Source organism: Ictidomys tridecemlineatus, unplaced genomic scaffold (genome assembly GCF_052094955.1).
Source record: "Ictidomys tridecemlineatus isolate mIctTri1 unplaced genomic scaffold, mIctTri1.hap1 Scaffold_440, whole genome shotgun sequence".
Classification (NCBI taxonomy): Eukaryota; Metazoa; Chordata; class Mammalia; order Rodentia; family Sciuridae; genus Ictidomys; species Ictidomys tridecemlineatus.
Window position 1 is genome coordinate 261,834 of NW_027522849.1, and position 19,593 is coordinate 281,426.

Sequence of the window (19,593 nt, forward strand, 5' to 3'; positions counted from 1 at the left end):
CAAGGTATTGCCAAAATTGTCCTTAAAATTTACAATGAAGACGGGTGTGATGGTGCACACCTGTAACCCCAGCAGTTCAGGAGTCTGGGGCCCTAGGCGATATAGCAAGACTCTGTCTCAAAACAAAGAATCAAAAAGGGGCTGGTGGTTAAGCACCTCTGGGTTCCATTCCTGATAACAAAAAAACCACACAGTTAACCTGAACCTGCCAAGTCCAGACAACAACAGTGAAAAACTGTCATCCTTTGTCAAAATCATCACCTTGTGAAGAACAGATACTAGTTTTCATGAAATCACATTCATAAATTTATCCACCACTATTTTTGGTAGAATTGGACTCAAATTCTGCAGCAATAATGCAAGACAGAGTTTCTCTGTAACTTACGTGGTATTTTGGAATCTAGGGTGGGATTTCAATTTGAAACCACTGAAAAGACAAACCTGAATCTTACAAACTTTTTATACATACTCAGGGGTAGCAAAAGGTAAATTAGGCAATTAGATGTTTTCTTTTTCTTTTTTTCTTTCTTGTTTGATGCCCCCAAGATTAAACCCAGAGATATTTTACTACTGAGTCACATCCCCAGTCATTTTTATATTTTATTTTGAGACGCAGTCTCACCAGGTTGCATAAGGCCCGGCTAAGTTGCTAAGGCTGTCCTCAAATTTGCAACACTCCTGTCTCAGCCTCTGGAGCAGGAAGGATCACAGGTGTGCACCACTGTATCTGGTTGTAAGCTGGGATTTTTAACAAAAAAAAAAAGGTGGATTTTAACCCACCTCTCTCTTGCCTCTTTAATAATAGTCCATCCCATTTGGCTCTGAATAAATAAACCTGGGCCTCAGATAAGTGAGCACATCATTTCAAAGTGATACACAGAAAGCTTTGGTGCTGAGGGAGCACAGATGTGTCAGGCTCAAGGGGCAGGGAAGGTTTCTGACAGCGGAGACATGCTTCCTCCTGTCCTTGCTCATGGAAAGCATCCAGGATCACCCTCCCAGGCACCTGGACCATGACTCCAGTCTATGAGGCTTTTCAGGTCTGCACAGCTCTGCACTGGGGTGGGTGGTATTTATGCTCTGGGAGAGGTTTTGCTCCTTCACACTGTGAGAGACTAAAAGGGCAGGAGTCACTGCTGATCTGACCCCTCAGCACCAGCATCCACAGGCTGACTGTCCGCCTGTCTCCAAGGAATGGGAACAGAGCTTGGGGATAACAAAGTCCCAAGGAAGTAGCTGTTTAGATGAGGCCTTTTCCAGGAGATTCCTCAGCCCAGGGCCCCCAGCAGCTTCCCTGAGAGGCTGCACCCCACACCTCAGGCTGCCCTCTGGGAGCAGCTGACCCAAGGCCTGAAATTCTGTTCACCCTGCAAGGCACAGGACAGCTGTGGGCACTCTGTGGCAGCACCAGGAGAGGACACTGGCTGAGAACATGGGACTCTGTGATGTGTCCAAAGAAAACCTCTGCCCAAGAAATCTGACATGGTGCCTACACCTAAGGAAGACAAAAGAAAAAGCACAAGATTTTTACAGCTGTGAACTCAAGTTCTCTATACAGTTGCATCTACATCAAAGAACCTTCAGAGAACTTGACTTTAGCTAACTAGACCACATGAGGGTGGAAAGGCAGGGTTCTGTATGGAGAGCAAACTTTATCTCGGGCTATCTTAAGCCCTTTAATAGCCAATCATCTTAATTTCTGTATCAGACCACAATCTCAAAACTTCTCAGAATATATTCACTAACCTGACCAGACGTCTCTAAAATCTATCAAAGCTCAGAATGCAATAACAGACATACAGAAGAAATTTTCTTTACTTTTTTTCTGTATCCCACCAATCTGATGTTCCTACCAATGCAATTGGTTAATGCACTGATACACAGTTTCTTTTATAAAAGTTCATGGAGGCCAGGCACAGTGGCACACAACTGTAATCCCAACAGCTTGATAGGCTAAGATAAGAGGATTGCTAAATTCAAAGCCAGACTCAGCAACTTAGTGAGACCATCAGGAACGTAGTGACATCATATCTGAAAATACAATATAAAAAGGGCTTGGAATGTGGCTCAGTGTTTAAGTGCCCCTGGGTTCAATTCCTGGTATATTAAAAAGGGGAAAAAAAGAAAGAAAAAAGAATGAAAGAAAGAAAGAAAATAAAGAAGAAAGAAAGAAAGAAGTGATGTAATCTCTTCTAGGGAGGGTCACACACATCATTCATAGTAACTTGAATCCATGTTCCTTAGTATGATAATTAATATTTGGGTTAAAATGAACTATTTTCTGTAGCTGGGGTTGTCGATGCCTTTAATCCCAACAGACTGGGAAGCTGAGGCAGGAGGATCACAACTTTCAGCCAGGGCTGGGAACCATAGTCAGATCCTTTCTGAAAATCATACTGAAAAGAGCATGGGATGAAGGACAGTAAAGGAATCAGACATTATTGTAGTGGCATCCAATTTTTTCACAAAAAAAATAAATAACTGGGTTTCTCCAGAAATATGCACCATGGCTAATTTTAGGACTGTCAACAAAAGAGTATCCACAAAAAAGTTCAGTGTAGATAAACTTCCTATTTTTGTGTTGCCCTATTTTACTGGGCTGCTAGTCTGGAAGAAATCAGCACTCCTGGGCTGGAAATGGGGCTCAAGTGGTAGCTCGCCTGGCATGCATGCAGCCTGGGTTTGATCCTCAGCACCACATACAAACAAAGATGTTGTGTCTGCCGAGTTATTTGGGGGTCCCGCTATTACAAAGTGAACTTCTGAGCCTCTCCCCTTATATGCTGGGTATAAAATTCTGAAACCACCTGAACTCGGGGTACAGGGGATGGATGAATTGATTACAGCAAAAACAGTGCCCTCTGAGACTGGCTGCAGCCAGATAAAACTGTTTACAACTACCTTCAGTGCCTTGCATCCTTAGTGCCTACATCATTATTACCCTGTGAGCTTACCTAACTACAGGACTGGTGTGACTCTACAAAATGGACTATCAGAAAAAGGAGCACTTATACTCTATTGATGTAGCCCAGAATTCCATATCCCTGGGATCTATAAACAACCCACTTATTCCCTTTAAAGCAGTTATTCTGACCAAACACAAGGAAGTGTTAAGTGCTCATTCTTTCCCCTCAAGGATAATAATCACAAATTGAAAACAAATGCTTTCAAAAGTGGTGTTCTTGCCAGGGACGTGGCCTGTAACCCCAGTTAAGCGGGAGGCTGAAGCAGGAGGATCACAAACTGCAGGCCAGCCCAGATTCCAACACAAGGGGATAAGAGGAAGAGAGGGGGAAAGAGAGGGGGAAAGGGAGGGGGAAGGGAGGGGGAAGGGAGGGGGAAGGGAGGGGGAAGGGAGGGGGAGGGAGGGGGAAAGGGAGGGGGGAGGGAGAGGGGAGGGAGGGGGAAGGAGGGGGGAGGGGGAAAGGGAGAGGGGAAGGAAGATTGATTAATTCTTTCCAATATTTCACTAAGCAATAATGACAATTAGCAGACGGTGTCTATTTGAAAAGAGTGGGAAGAAGAATGTCTGACCGAGCTGTGAGGTGGAGGGAGGTGGCCTTTTAGAAGGCAGGAGGCGCCTGCAATTTGGAGGACCTCCACTGGGTGGAGCTCCACTGGGAGAAGGAAGGTGCACTTATGGTCCTGCTTCCTACACGTTGGGAAAAGTGAGTGCGGGCCACCGGTAGGGAGCAAAGGGGACACCTGGGACCTGAGCCACCCTTCCAAACCAAGGGAACCAGGGGACGGGGCCCAGGGCCACCTGACAGCGGCGACTCCGCATGCCAGTCCGCAGCTCTCCCGCCCGCCAGGCCCCAAGGCAGGTGCTGACCGCCTATCTACAGCGAACTCACCATTTTTGGCTTCTCTGGTGACCTGGCGTCCTCTGGAGGAACCTCTGGGCACCCGAGATCCCCGGGAACACGGGCAGCGCAGTCACCTGAGTCCCTGGAGCAGAGAACACGGAGCCTGGAGCAGGAGTAGCCCAGTCGGTGAGGAAGAAAAGCCCGCGAGCTTGCGGAAGCCCGCCCTTCCCCTCCCTCTGCGCACTGATTGGACAGTTCCCCCCCAGCGACCCGGATGGATGGCCTCCAGGCCCGCCTCTGGATCGTGACTGACAGCTAAAATCGTCCAATCACTGGCTGAAATTGGGTAGAGTGACAGATTCTTGGTCCCAGCCCTTTTCTGGAGGAGCTTCCCAGCTGTGCTGGGAACGAATCAAGGTGGGAAGCCTTGGCTTAGCCTCTGTGACAGAGGTGACGCCTGGCGCTAAGCTGGGCTTCAGCCATAGAGTGCTTTCCAAGCATGGCGAGGCCCTGGGTTTAACCTCAACACAAAAGCAAAGCAGAGCTTCTCCAGGATGCTGCGGCTGGAGGAGCCCAAGGTCAGGTCTGCATCTGCAAACAGTGAGACCCTGTCTTCAAATAAAATGAAAAGGGTGGGGATGGAGCTCAGAGGATGGGGTCAAGCCTCTTTGGGTTTATTCCCCAGTACCTTAAAAAAGAAAGTACGATATTTTATTATGTATTATATATATACTATATATTTTATATATTTTTTGTATATATAAAATATATATCATATATTTTTATAAAATATATATAATATATTATATATTTTCTATATAAAATATGTATTTTATATAACATATTCTATATATAAAATGGATATTTTTTATAATATATTTTATATATAAAATATATTTTTATATGTAAAATATATATTTATATATATATAATATATAATATATATATATTTCTCACACCAAATACATCTAATCAGAATATTATCTATAATATATTATATATATAATACATGTATATATTATATTTATATTTATATATATATATATATATTTTTTTTTTCCCTAGCTGATGCGACCTCAAGTGATTTAGAAAGATATGGTCTCCAAATTTTTGAAACACTTTTTAAAGATATCATATATATGACTCATATATAATAACTAAAAATAAAACCAATTTGAAAACTATTTAGTCACTCTCCTCATCTCCTGGCCTCTGTTTCTTTGAGGAGGCTCCTAATCTATGAAAAGAAGCAACTGAGGTTGGCTCTGATGCCCAAGGCTCCCTCCCCAGTAGAAAGGGTGGGGAGGAAGGAGGGCGATCCTCTAGGGCAGCAATGTGGGGTGGAAATAAAATGGGTGCTTTGGGCTTAGTGTGATGTTCTACTTCGACTTTTAGGAAGTCTTCTGCAGAGATGTGACTCTGGTGACCCCACAGGTCTGGTCAGCTGTTCACCCACAACCAGATAAGGTTATGATGCAAAGCAGGAAAGAAACTTTGACCAGTGCAGCTACACCAGGAAGACAAGGAAACCCTGTCCTTACCCTGTCTTCAGATGCTGACAAGGACTTTGAGTTTTGTAGAAAGGGTAATCATAGGCATGTATGGATAGGGGAGATTGTATCTAGAATTTAGTATTATCTGTAGGATTTAAGCTTCAGGCATCTGTGGTCTTATAACCTGTCTGTGAACTCATACTCACTTGCCCCCTGGACGCATGTCACTCTATTGCACAGACTGACCTCACTTTGTCAGAAGGAAGTCCCCCTCCAGTGTATTCTTTCCATGTCAAGGTTTTCAACAAAAGCCACAAGCCATAGGAAGCAACATAGCCCCAGGAGCTGACCCAGCACTCTCAGCATCCTGGGTTTAAACTGATAGTCCAACCAGAAAGAAACCAAATCCCTGCTCTCCTGGGCCCATTAACCCTGCATATAAACCATAAAAAATTGCCACTTGGGGCCAACACTGCCTGTAATGTCTAACCCCTCTTGGAAATTAAGTACAATTTTTTTTCTCTACTCTTAAGTTGGGCTTTGTGAAGTCTATCACATCCTGCTCATTGGCCCAAGTTCATTCTACCGAACAATATTGCCCATGGCCAAGGGGGCTAATGTGTAAAAAGTCGTATTCCCACAGGTGTAGAAAAGTGGACACATAGCTACCAGGGCTGAGAATTGAATTTCAGGTGCCTTTATTGTCCCCCATGGTAGAGACTGAATTGAGGGCAGGAGCACTTTGCCACTGAGCATCCCTTTTATTGTGGTTCAAAGAAGGTGGGTGTGAGCATAACTGTAATGGGCCTGAGAGAATAACTCCAGATGGTGACTCCAAGCTACTATCAATCCAATGAAGAAGTTGACAAATCAGAGGGTGAAACCAAGCATGGTTGTTCATGCCTGTGATCCCAGAGGCTCAGGAGGCCGAGACAGGAGGATTGCTTGTTCGAATCTAGCCATCAGCAAAAATGAGGTGCTAAGCAACTCAATGAGAGCCTGACTCTAAATAAAATATCAAACATGGCTGGGTGTGAGAATATAGTATTTTGCATTAAATGTACAATTGAGATATAAGAAAGGCAGCCTGAGGGCAAGTAGAGCAAAATGGAGAGTAACCTCTACAGTAACCTGACTGTGGATGTGGCAGATGCCGAGTCTATGCACCTGAACCACCCTGGACACACAGGAAGTCAGGGAGGGGTCACCCTGACCAAGAGAGAAAGAAACAGTGTTGATTCAGGGAAAGTCAAAAGTGACTAGGTCCAACATGCACTCAGTCCAAGAAGACTTTTCTGGCAAAAAAGGACAAAGGGAGTTGGGGACAAATAAGGGTGTATTGCTTTATATGAAGATATGTGGGGGTTTTGATACCAGGGATTTAACTGAGCACTGCCTAACCACTGAGCCAAACTTCCAGATCTTTTTTACTTTGACACAGGGTCTGCTAAGTGGCTTAGGGCCTCCCTTAGCTGCAGAGGCTGGCTTCCAACTTGCAGTTTTCCTGCATTAACCTCCCAATCCACTGGGATTTCAGGCATGTGCCACTCTGCCCTGCAGCATGCTTCTTTAAACAGCCCAGTGGGACACAGGGAAACCCAGGTGAAGATCTGGAAGTTGGTGCACCCCATACTACTTTGCCAAAGAGGAACTGGGGTGGAAAGCGGGGACTCTTGTGAACCAGAGGATAGAATGCTGACTGCAACTTGCCTACTCGCCCAGATGTTCCATCCTGTCACACTTTCAGCAAAAGCTGTGCTTTTTCTGTACCTGTGTCTCTTAGTCTTTTAGGGAACACAGGCAAGAATGGTGAGAACAGACGGTTAAGAGAATAATTCTTTAAAATGGGCCCACCGTGCTGACCTGCACATGCATGATTTCCAAAAAGCAATTTACCTGCAACTCTGCCTGGCCCAAGTGGATAGGAGATGTCACATTCCACAGCCAACTGCCTGTGATCTGCATGAGAAATGCAGGCAGGAAACCCCCTAAGAGGAACCCAAGTGACTATGTGGAAACAGACTTTGTGACTCTTTCCACAGACAAGATTTTGGAAGAAAAGATAATTTTTTGGATAAGAATCCAATTAGAATGGCTCAGCGTGGGCCAAGGTGACATAGAGTTGCCATGACCCTCGAGACTTGAAAGTATGATATCACCCTGCTGTCAAAAGTCCAAAAGTGCACCTGGGCAGGATTCTCTGGAAACTTCCCACAGACTCCAAAAAAACTAGAGTGCAGAAGAGGCACAGGGTCCCTCTGCTGTCTGAGAGGACCCACTCTCGCCCTTGAGAATGTCCCCTTCCCCTTCAAGAAGTTCATGCCTGTTACAGGGCGACATGTCTGAAAACTTTCTGATGTGATTGCAAAAATCAAGGGTTCAAGGGGGTCTTTTCACTGCCTCAGTTACTCAGGAGGTCCCAGGTCTACAATGAGTTTATTCACTTAAAAAAATCAGAAACTTTCATTAACAAACAGCAAAAAAAAAAAAACCAATAACAACAAAAATTGATCAGTAAACTGCTAGAGCAGCCTCCACAATTAGCTTCACTCTGTCTCAAAATAAAACTTGCAATAGAGATGTAGTTTAGGTCATGTAGTTCCGAGGGCCAGGCATGGTGGCGCACACTTTAAGTCACAGCAGCATGTGAGGCTGAGGCAGGAGGACCATGAGTTCAAAGCCAGCCTTAGCTGTTGAGGTCATAAGCAATTTGGTGAGACCCTTTCTCTAAATAAAATACAAAATAGGGCTGGGGTTGGGGCTCAGTGGTTGAGTGCCCCTGTGTTCAATCCCCAGTCCCCACCCCCCTCAAAAAACACATAAGAAAATAGAATGTAAAAGGGCAGATATAAATCTAACGACATCAACATGGTGAGGGTGAAGCTCACAGTACATACAGGCTTAAGAGTCAGAAAGCTGGACAGGGATTATGTCTGCATCACTGGCTGCTGGTTCCTTACACTAAAACACTCAGGGTCATGCCAGGAGAACTGGGCTGCAGGAAATAACCACACAAGAGACATAGATACCTTTTTCTTTGGGTTCTGTGATGGCTCCTATGACCTTAAGGGTTCACAGAAATTGAGAGAGACAGAGAGAGAGAGAGAGAAAGAGAGACAGAGACAGAGAGAGACAGAGAGAGAGACAGAGAGAGAGAGAGAAAGAGTGTTTCAGGGATTAATGTAGTGATCCATCAGAGCCTCTTGCTTCAGGACTGGAAGGCGGGGGGTAATTCAGAGTGGCACCCCATATATTTCCTCTTCCTTAATATTTGCAGGTGATTGGGAAATTGTATCTTTCAGTCACTGGATTCTTTGTCCAAGGTCATCATTATCTACTATTGAAACACAAAAGGCATTAGTAGAAAACATACTATCTCTTGAACTTGGAAGATCCAGGTTATTATTGTTGTTGTTGGTGGTGGTGTTGTTGTTATTATTATTATTATTATTATTATTATTATTCTGCCAAACACTCATCAGAAGATTCTTTATCTTTTCTCGATTTTATTTGGAAGCCTTGCACTTGGCAATGGTAACACAGACATTTTCATTTGGCATGACGCTTCAGCCTCTCCACAAACCACGGAGGAGGGGGCTCAGTCACAACATTAATCACAGTGGCCTTTAGAGCATTTTAACTCAGCTCTAGTTTTTCCATCAGCATTTATCTGACTATGAAAGCTCTTGGAAGGAATTGAAGTTCAACGTTAAGAGAATCCCTATATTGTAAGTTTGAAACAGAGCCATAAAGACTGTATCATAGAAGCAAGGGATAATATTTAAAGTAGTCACTTCAAAGATCATGAGAACCAGAGCTGGCCTAGGTCTGGTTAACTAGAATGCACCTTTGTCAGACCTGAACCTTAACTTCAGCAGAGTATAGCTCTGAAATATCAGCTGGCAATAACTAGTGATGCCATCAGATGAGTTGTATTCATACAGGCTACAGGATAGTCATCATCTTTTCTCTTAATTCTCACATGTAAGGAGTCTGTTAGGTCTGTCAGTGATGTAGATATTCTGAAGGCAGAACACAAACATCCTAACATCCTTTTGGGTTTCATCTCACTGAGGGTTAGGGTATTACCAATAAACTTCCAGGTGACAGGCATCCTCCTATAATTATTCTTGTCCATTCTAGGAGACCAGACTAAATGCATCCACTATTTCTAGACCTCTTGAGTGGTCCTGACTAGACATTTGCATAATACTCAGGAATACTCAGGAATAATACTTATGAAAGGTGCCCATTTCTATTGTAGAATGATCAGGGCAACCCTACATTTGTTGATACCTTATGTAAATAACTGGCCTATAGAGAAAAATTTTATTTCAACAATCTTTCTTTTTGGACAACTGTTCAGATAAATAGTCTTAATTTCCAAGGGCAGCATGATTATCTGGTTTAGCTTTCTCCTATGGTGTCTATTCCTCAAATAAAAACCCAGACAATCTGTTTGCCATAGGATCGACATATAACTGACCACTACAGTCAGTAGGATTAATCTAGTTTCATGGGTGGATTTTCCAGTCCACACTACAATGCACATTAAAAATAGATCTGAGGGCTGGGGTGGTGGCTCGGTGGTGGAGCACTCGCCTAGCACATACGAGGCCCTGCGTTTGATCCTCAGCACCACATGAGAAAATAAACAAAATTGTTTATTTTGTTTCCATCTACAACTAAAAAACAAATTAGAAAAATAGATCTAAGAAATAGGTCCATAGAAGTCTCTTCATAATTTTTTGCTTACCTGACAAGTTCATGAAGCTACATGGTTGTAAACTCTGCAGTTAGAAGATTTACCTTCCTGTGTCAGGTTTTTCAGTCATTTTCATGATGACAGGTTTAAATCCTATCTTTTCAAACCTGATTTAACTTACTGAATCATGTTCAGCAGCAGTGAACATGATTCAATAAATTCAGCAGCAGTCTCAATTTTTTTTTGGTGGTACTGGGGATTGAACCCAGGGCCTTGTGCATGTGAACAAAGCACCCTAACAACTGAGTTATATCCCCTGAGATTCTCAATATTACAATTAAGAAAAAAATCAAATATTCTGTAAGATCTAGTGTGTGCCTCTGGGGTCTTGTGTTCCCCCTTTTCTTTATTTAATAAAATTGAGTAAAGACTTGGCATAAGTCATAGTATCATCAATTTAAGTTATAGATAGTAGTACAAGTATTTAAATGATCAGATTTACCTTGTATTGATTATTTTAATTTCCCAATATATATACTAGTTGGTCCATCCTAACAATTTAAAAGGAATCCTCAATCTCTTTCTGAGAGAAGGTCTCAACATATCTTTGTCTCAGAATATTAGCCTTTAAACAGGTGTCTCTCCATTGTCTTTTAAAAAATGTCATTAAGCATTATATAAATTCTACCATATTTTTATGGATAATAGGTCCAATCAGAGAACTTCTATCATGTCCATGAATTTTCAACAAGGTTTGCAACTTTTATTGCTCAAAACTAACATACAACTTTAATTTGGAGAACCTCAGTCCTAATAAAATTCCCAGATCTCAAAATGATTCAACAAACAAAATATGCAAAAATGGACAGTCTTTGAATCAATCAAATTTAATCTCCAAGGAGAATTGTAAAAATTAGAATCTAAGTTAGAAGTTTAATGTATTTAGTGTTTAATCAAGGATGTGAATTTATTTACACAAATTAATCCTTGCCTTAAACAATAAGAATCATTGGGCAATAAAGACCTTGCTTAAAGGAATTAAACTTAATATTTTAATACGTCTTTATCATGTCAAAATATGAACAAAAATATTAGCTCAGTATCAGCATAGAGAGTAAAATCAGAAAATAGACTGAAATATCCTTGAATTAATCAGTTAAAACTTTTAGTCATTCCAGTACATATAAATCTTTTTTTTTACATTTATATATTATCTGTCTAACTAATAATATAAAAATATTTCTATTTAGGAAAATATTTTTATCATAAAAATCTAGAATATAAAGATCTTGGTTTACCCAAAAATGATTTCTTTTTTCTTAGGACCTCCAATTTGTGCTTCTCCTCTGTTGAAATTCCTTTTAGAATTTTTCCTGGTTACACTTTGAAATAATTTCTGAAAATAATTTCTGAAAAATAATTATCTTTGTTCCTTGATAAAAAAAAATATCAATGAGGGCTGGGGTTGGGGCTCAATGGTAGCCCACTTGCCTGGCATGCATGAGGCACTGGGTTCAATTCTTGGCATTGCATACAAATAAATAAAAAAAGTAAAGGCTCATAAACAACTTAAAAATATATTTTTTTAAAAAAAGAAAAGATATATCAATGAAAATATATTTAAAGTCCTTGGATATTTCTGTAGATAAGGGCATAACCTATAATTAACACAGTAGAATTGATTAACTTTATGTAACCACGTGGTTCTTAAGATATTTTGGATCCATTTCAATTTGTTTTTAACTAGGAGTGCACGCCTGCATGTGACGTCACGCAATGTAGCTGATGATCCTTGTGTATACATTTATTTTTTTCTTGTAATTATATAGTCAGGAAAAAGAAGAAGGTTTTGGGTGGTCATCCCAGGAACATGGATGGCTTTGTTTCTGCAATAAGCAAATGCATCCCCGAGTTACACCATCTGATCCCGCAGGAGGTTCAGAAAATAACACACACACACACACACACACACACACACACACACACACACACAGGCTGAACCCTTTTATTGAGGAGAAGTCATTTAAATGAGGCCAGGGGTCAGGTTTCAGGGGACTGAGTCTAGCTTCCTGATGTCTTGTCCAAAAGAGGCTTGGTTTCAGCTTTGGAGTTGTTCTGTATCCTCACTTGCAATGAAAGCATGAATGAGAGTCAGACCCCATCATTCCTCCTCCAATTAAAAAATCCTACAGGAGAATGGTGGAGTGTGTGGGAAGGGCGCCCCCTGCCGGGCTCTTGCAGGAACACAGGGCTGCAGAGATCTTAGGGTCCTGGTTAGCCTCAGATTGTGTCACCTGAGCAGCAAGTGGAGACATACTCTAAGATCCCCCAGATTTCAGAGATGGGGGTATTTGCACAGAGCATATCAATAACCTTTGGAAAACATTCATTAGTAAAATCATGTTATATTGATGTATGCCTAGATTTTGGAATGCTTCAATCTAGAGACTGTTTTCACATTCTTTATGGTGTTTGAAGAGAAAATTCTTATAAACCTGATGAGGTACTCTTTATCAAATCTTCTGTTCTTTCTGGTGTAGTGGTTCATGCCTGTCACCCCAGCAGCTCAGGAGGCTGTCGCAGGAGAATTTCGAGTTTCAAACCAGCCTTGGCAACTTAGTAAGGCCTGAAGAAACTCAGTGAGATCCTGTCTCTAAATAAAATATAAAGAAGACCTGGGCATGTGGATCAGTGGTTAAGTGCCCATAAGTTCAATCCTCCATACCAAGAAAATAAAATAAAAAAATTTTAAAAGTTCTTCCTGATTGTACCTTCAGTCTAATTCTAAGACATCTTTCCTCTCTCAAGATCCCCAAAATTCCCTCGTTTTTTTCCCTGATAATTCGAGTAATTTCAGTATTTGCATTTCTGTGTGTTCCATGACACTAGAGTATATTTTGACACATTATACATACATGGAGTTTAACTTATTCTGATTAGGATCCCAGTCTTTTAGTTGTACATGATGTGGAGTTACCCTGGTCTGTAGTTATATATGAATATAAAAAATGTGTCCCATTCAGTTTACTCTCTTTCCTACACTATTCCCCTCCCTTCCCATAATTTCCCTTTATCTAATCCAATAGACATTTATTTTTTCCCTCCTCAACCTCTGTGTGTGTGTGTGTGTGTATGTGTGTGTGTGTGTGTGTGTGTGTGTGTGTGTATCACATTTTCTTTATCCATTCTTCTGTTGAAGGGAAACTAGGCTGATTGCATAGTTGAGCTATTGTGAATTGAGTTGCTATAAACATTTTTGTGGCTGAGTCACTGTAGTGTGCTTATCTTTAAGTCCTTTGGATATGAATCGAGAAGTGGCATAGCTGGGTCAAATGTTGGTTCCATTTTAAGTTTTCTAAGGAATCTCCATACTGCTTTCCAGAGTGGTTGCACCAATCTGCAGTCCCACCAACAATGGGTGAGTGAACCTTTTCCCCACCTACTCGCCAATATTTAATGATACTTGTATTCCTGAGAATTGCCCTCCTGACTGGAGTGAGAGGAAATAGTTTTAACTTGCATTTCTCTAATTGCTAGAAATATTGAACTTTTTTTTCATGTATTTGTTAACCATGGATGACTGTATGTTTAGTGTGTGACTGGTGCTGGGGCTCCAGCTTCATCATTCTGCAGGACAACTTTTGAAGTTTCTAGAATCATTTTAGAAACACTTCTATCCTCATTGAAGTTCTTAGTTCATTTACTATAATGAATTGTTCACAGTTGTGTGCTGAAAGGTTAAAGTTTCTAAGCTGGAAAGCTTGAATTAAAATGTAAAAGATTAGGTATTATTAAATTCCTCTGTTACACCCAGAACCTGAAATTTCTGAGATAGTTAAGACAATGCCCTACTGGCCATTTAGCCTAGGGCCCTGTGCAGTTTGTCACAGGGCCTGAACCAATCAGTTTGAATGTGTACCCCGCTTAGGAATGACCTATCAACCCCCACCCGACCTGTTCCCGCCAATGAATGTGCTAATCATGCCTCAGAGTTGTTGTTCAATTTTCCCGTGCCTCCTGATGATTTGTACTGATGTATGCAAAACCCACTGCCCTCTCCAGATAGTGTACTTAAGCTCTGCTTGACCTCTGCTCTGGGCTCTGGGCTGCTCTCCCTTCTTGAGTGAGCACGAAGCCCCAGCGCGCTGGAATGGATCCCCAATAAATCCCCTTTTGCCAATTGCATGGAGCAAGTCTCTTGTGTGGTCTCTCCCTCTGACGCTCCACCAGACCCTTACAGTGCATGATTCCATCTTCAAATACTCTCTTAGGTTTATAAGAATCCAATCTCAGGCTAGAACTTTGTGGTTTGTTCACTGTAGTTTTTCAGTAAGAACTGTTATCACTGTGCTGAACCACAGAGTTTTGCCATGTATTTGAAAGAGTGGATCATAGTTTTGGTTTTCTTCACAAATTGATGTGGGTTTTAGGGAACTTGTCAATTTCTCACCAAGTTTTAAGAATGCACTGAATCCTTATGTCAATTTGTGGTGTACTGTTTTCTTTTACTTTTGGGGAAATTTAAAAAATATATTTATAAAAATTTATTTGACTTTTAAAAAACAATTATAGAATTAACAAAGATTTAACAAAATTCATGCCCAATTGAAGTTTATTACAATAATCTTCCCTAGACGTGTTAGGCTCGAATTCAGGACCCTCAAAAGACCACTAGAGACCAAGATCCATGTAAGTAGCAAAGAGGTTTTTATTGGGAGCTAATTTGGTCCTCCATGTGCATCCAGCAACTGGTGATGCTGAGAGGCCGCTAGCCCAGGGTTTGAAGCCGTTTTATACACTCTTTGGGGAAGGCAGGGACTTCACATACATCATAGCATCTCTTGGCAAATTATCACACACCGCAGGAAAATCATAAAACAACTCTAAAACATCATTAGCACATTCACTGGTGGGAACAAGTTGGGTAGGGTTGATTGATTAGTACAGAGGAGGATTCATTTGAACTGGTTGGTTTAGGCCACGATGGTTGTAGGTGCTGAACTACATGGTTTTTAAACATGTTATCAACCACTATAAACTACTGGGAGGGTCATCTGGCATCCCAGGTATTTTTCCTGTCTCATGCTGATCGGTGGCTGCTAGGGGGTAGCTATGGGTCCCCACCTAGACTGAATCAGGGACACCTAGCACAGCGTATATCTCCTGTTATTTGCAGACAAACAGCTCAGCAGGGTGGGCTTATGCCTAGCAGTGCTCTGTGGGTCTTTTCAAGGACAAAGGTCATGCTCCCTTCCTTGGACAGGCTTTGCTCTGAGGTACAGGCTGATTTTTCAGACCCAATGGCATTTCGTAACAAAGGTCGAAGGATCTCTGATCTCTATGCCCTTCAACAGATGAATGGATAAAGAAATTTTGGCATATATACAGAATGGAATACTACTCAGCCTAAAAGAATAACGACATGATGGCATTTGCTAGCAAATACAAGGAAATGGAGAATATTATGCTAAGGGAAATAAGCCAGTCCCAAGAAATCAGAGGTCAGATTTCTTCTCAGATATGAACATCTAATTCACAATAAGGGTGAGGTTCTTGGGAAGAATAGAGGAACTTTAGATTAGACAGAGGAGAGTGAAAAAAGGGGAGGGGCTATGAAGGTAGATTGAAAGTAAAATAAATCAGACGTCATTACCCTCTTACATATATGACTTCATGACCTGTGTAATTCTATATAATGAGCAACCAGAAGAATGAGGAGGTATAATCCACCTCTGTAGAATGTGACCAAATGCATTCTGCTGTCCTGTGTAACTAATTAGAATCGATAAAAAATATTTTCAAAAGTTCATTGTACATTTTTGTATAAAAACAGTATCTAGTACTTGGGAAATAATTTTCAAATATTTAAATAAAATCATGAAGATTCATAGAAGGTCATTGAGCAAGCAGAAAGCAGTTAAGATTATAATGGGAGTCTTAAATCAATCACCACTCAGAGCAAATTTAATGTAGAAAACAATAATAACAGAAAGAAAAGAATTCAGAATCCAAGTAGGAAATAGGAGTCACATCCTGAATGTGAACTTGGACTCTGGGAGTTCAGCTGTCCGTCAAAGCACTGCATCTCTCCGCCCAGCCACAGGGTGCATTTGTGAATGGGCTGCAAACTCTTCCTATTTTCTGTGTTTCCTGCCCCAGGATTTCTGCTGAATGCTGTGACTAAACATTTGACCACTTGTCCTCAAATTCCACTTCAGATCTACTTCTGAAGAAAACGTTTCTCCTCCCACATGAAGAATGATATAAACATTTCAATGGCCTAAATATGTTTAATTACCCCCACCCTCAAATCTCACTGCCTTGCTAACCCGTGTCCAATGAACAAGTCACTTTCTGGGTTTATTTAAACTTCTTGACTCTTTTTCAAGCACATGTGCCTCTTCCTTGCTCTTCTTCATCCTCACATTGTAGGAAACTCCGTGGAGACTTGGGACAGTCTCCCTTCACCTGTGGGCTGAGGCCAATGATTTGCTTTTATTCATGAGGGTGTCTCTGGGACCTGGACCAAGGAGGCCTCAACCATGACACAAAACAGCTCTGGGCCCAGGTTGAGGAGTGAGGTTCAGCAAGATATTGAAATGTTTTCAAGACAGGTCAAGGGGCGACATGGTGCACAGAGAAACAAACATACTCACTGAGATTGTCTCAGTCTATTACTCTGTCCCTATTTTTAATTTTTTTAATTTTCTTTAGGTGTAGTTGGATATAATACCTTTATTTAATTTTTATTTATTGTTATGTGGTGCTGAAGGACAGCAATTGCAAGTTCTGAGTAGCCTTCAAAAAGAATCTGCTGCCCTTGGGGGGGGGGCTTTATTTTTATACCATTTTTGTAGATATCTTTCCAGGTAGTTAATAGTCTCAAAGCCCAAAACTCATTCGATGTACATACTTTTCAAGAGTCACAATCTTCTCTGACATATTGATTATCTAAGATATATTGAGGATGTGGTTTAGAATATTTTCCTGTAACCATTGAAAATCAGAATTAAATATTTACATTTTCACCTTAATTACTAGGTGCACACTGTTGCGGGGCAGATCACTCAGAAAACACACCAATTCCCAGTTCTGTCCAAATGGACAGAATTTAGCTGGCCAGCCAGGGACAGCTCCCTGCAGGACCTATAACTGTCTCTGCAAGAAATAGACCCAAGCCTGAGCATGGAAGAAGCATTTCTTACATGATATGAAGTCTCAGGGTAAAATGGAGTCTGTTTGGTCATTGCCTATATAACCTGGCCCATAACACTGTGCTACACAACTCGACTACATGTCTCCTGTTCTATTATTAACTTTTAACTTTAAATCATATGTATAATTACTTCATTAACCTTTAACTTTAAAGCACACCTATAATCATTAGTAAGCTTTCTTACTTTTAATCTAAAGTCTCAGTAAAACACACTTAAAATAGTGAAAGCCTATTATTCTGAAGTGACTCTAAAATATATCTATATTAATTTTACATTATTCTATTTTTAATTTCCAAAGTAATTTCCTTTTTTTATATGACCTATTTAACTGTTTTCTTAAAGTTTCCTTGACCCTCGGACAAAGCCCACCACATCTCGTGTCTTTTTAATCTTTTAACTAAAGGGCAGGTTCTGCACCTCAACCCATTTGCCATTAATATGAACTTTGCGTTTTCCACTTTCATTATGAATTCCTGTGTGAGGCAAAGAAGGGGGTGTTAATGGGGGGAATGTATTTTTATGAGCCTCTTGTCCTCAAGGGGAATACTATAATCTTCCTTTAATTAAGCAAGCTACATATGGTGATCCTTGTACACTTGGCACAGCGACTGTTTTTTTGTAACTAGTCTATTGTGGCTTTGGAAGGGAGGGGGACATTAGTGGACATTGTTAACCCTGGGATAAACATTTCTTGTGGATTAGGCTTTTCTCAGGAACTTTGATTGGTCATCTTTCCCCTGTGAATTTCTTAAGGAATAACACTATTGTTTGCATCCTGAGAGATATTGAAACACACCTTTGTGGGGGGGGCAGTTTCTGAGCCGTGAGCTACCCTGGGGTCCCATAGCAGCAGGTTCATTGAAAAGGTCCAAACTCACACTTCATTCACAAAGAAAAGGAAGCTATCCTTCTTCATGGCTACACAGTATTCCACAGTGTATATGCTGAAGGATTTCTTTATGGAGTCACTTTGCCCATGTCTGTCATCCTAGCAGCTGGGGAGGCTGAGGCAGGAGGATGGGCAAGTAGGAGGCTAGCCTCAGCAACTGAGACAGGCCGTAAGAGACTCAGTGACACTCTGTCTGTAAATAAAATATCAAAAGGACTGGGGAAGGGACTCACTGGTGAAGCACCCCTGGGTTCCATCTCTGGTGCTAAAAAAAAAAAAAAAAAGAAAGAAAAAGGAAAGGTCCAACCTCTTCCTATGAATTGGTTTCCACACTTGGATCTCTGCGTTGAGTTACCGGGTTGCAATGGGAAGTATCCAAGTAGTGGTCGTGCATCAGGGACTCCTTCCAAGGCCCAGGGAATGCCTGAAACCCCAGAGAGCACCCAACCATTCATATATAAGTAATAAATAAATATTCATACATATACTACAATATATAGCTATTTCCCTATGCGTACATACCTATGAAGATGATTAATTTATAAATTATGGAAAATCAGAAATTAGCAGCACCTAATAATAAAATAATAATGATGGCAATGTTCTGTAACACAGGGTGGGTGGGTGGGGTGTCCCGTCCCTCTCTCTCAAAATATCTTCCTGTACTATAGTGACCGTGGATGTTGTTTTACTCAGACAAAATTGCCACTGTGATCAAAGGTCCCAAGAAGAACATTTGGAGGAGGAAGAGTTTATTTGGGGCTCATGGTTATCAAGGTTCAGTCCATGGTTGGCCAACTCCATGGCTCTGGCCCAAGGGGAGCAGAACAAAATGGCGGAAGGGACTGGAGAAGGAGAGCAGCTCAAGACAGGGCACCAGGAAGCATTGAGAGCTCTGCTCATGAGGGACAGGATAGAGACCCCAAAGGAACAGCCCAGGGATCCCCTCCTCCAGCCACAACCCACCTGCTACAGTCACCACCCAGTGAGTTCATCCAAGTGGATTAAACCACTTCTAGGTCACACCTCTCGTAATCTAATCATTTTACTTGTGAACTTTCTTGCATAGTCTCACCCATGCGTTTTTGGGGGACCCCTCACAGTGAAATCCCAGCAGGTGAACCCAGGTCACGGACGTAGCACATTCAAGGTCCACTGTGGACACCATCATCTCCCGTCCATAATTCAGTGGTTTTCTTCTTTCACAAACAAGGACAGGCCCTTTCTCCTCTTTGTGTCCCTGCTGCACGTCCACACTCCTCTGGTGACCTCGAAAGCCTTCCTCAGGAGAAGCCGCCACGGTTTATACAGAGACAATGTGGAGGGGATGGAGTAGTTTGTAGGTACGTCAAGATCAAGAATGGGGGAGAGTACACCCCACTCGTGTCCCTTGTTTGTTCATTTCTTCCCAGTGATAGTCTAATTTTGCACAAAACCAATCATTTTGTTAGCAATCAGTTTTGTGAGGAGCTGTCATTCATCG

At 41.5% G+C, this 19,593-nt stretch overlaps 1 protein-coding gene across 1 annotated transcript in view; it reads right to left on the reverse strand.

Annotated features, from left to right (window-relative positions):
- Positions 1–19,281, reverse strand: part of LOC144373601 (uncharacterized) — a 60,481-nt gene extending 41,200 nt beyond the window's left edge. The window contains exons 1-2 of the mRNA XM_078036626.1: positions 19,186–19,281; positions 3,855–4,121 (exon numbers count right to left, since the gene is read on the reverse strand). Coding sequence (XP_077892752.1) covers positions 3,855–4,121; positions 19,186–19,281 — 363 coding nt within the window. The remainder of the gene's footprint in view (positions 1–3,854; positions 4,122–19,185) is intronic.
- Positions 19,282–19,593: the final 312 nt, after the last annotated feature.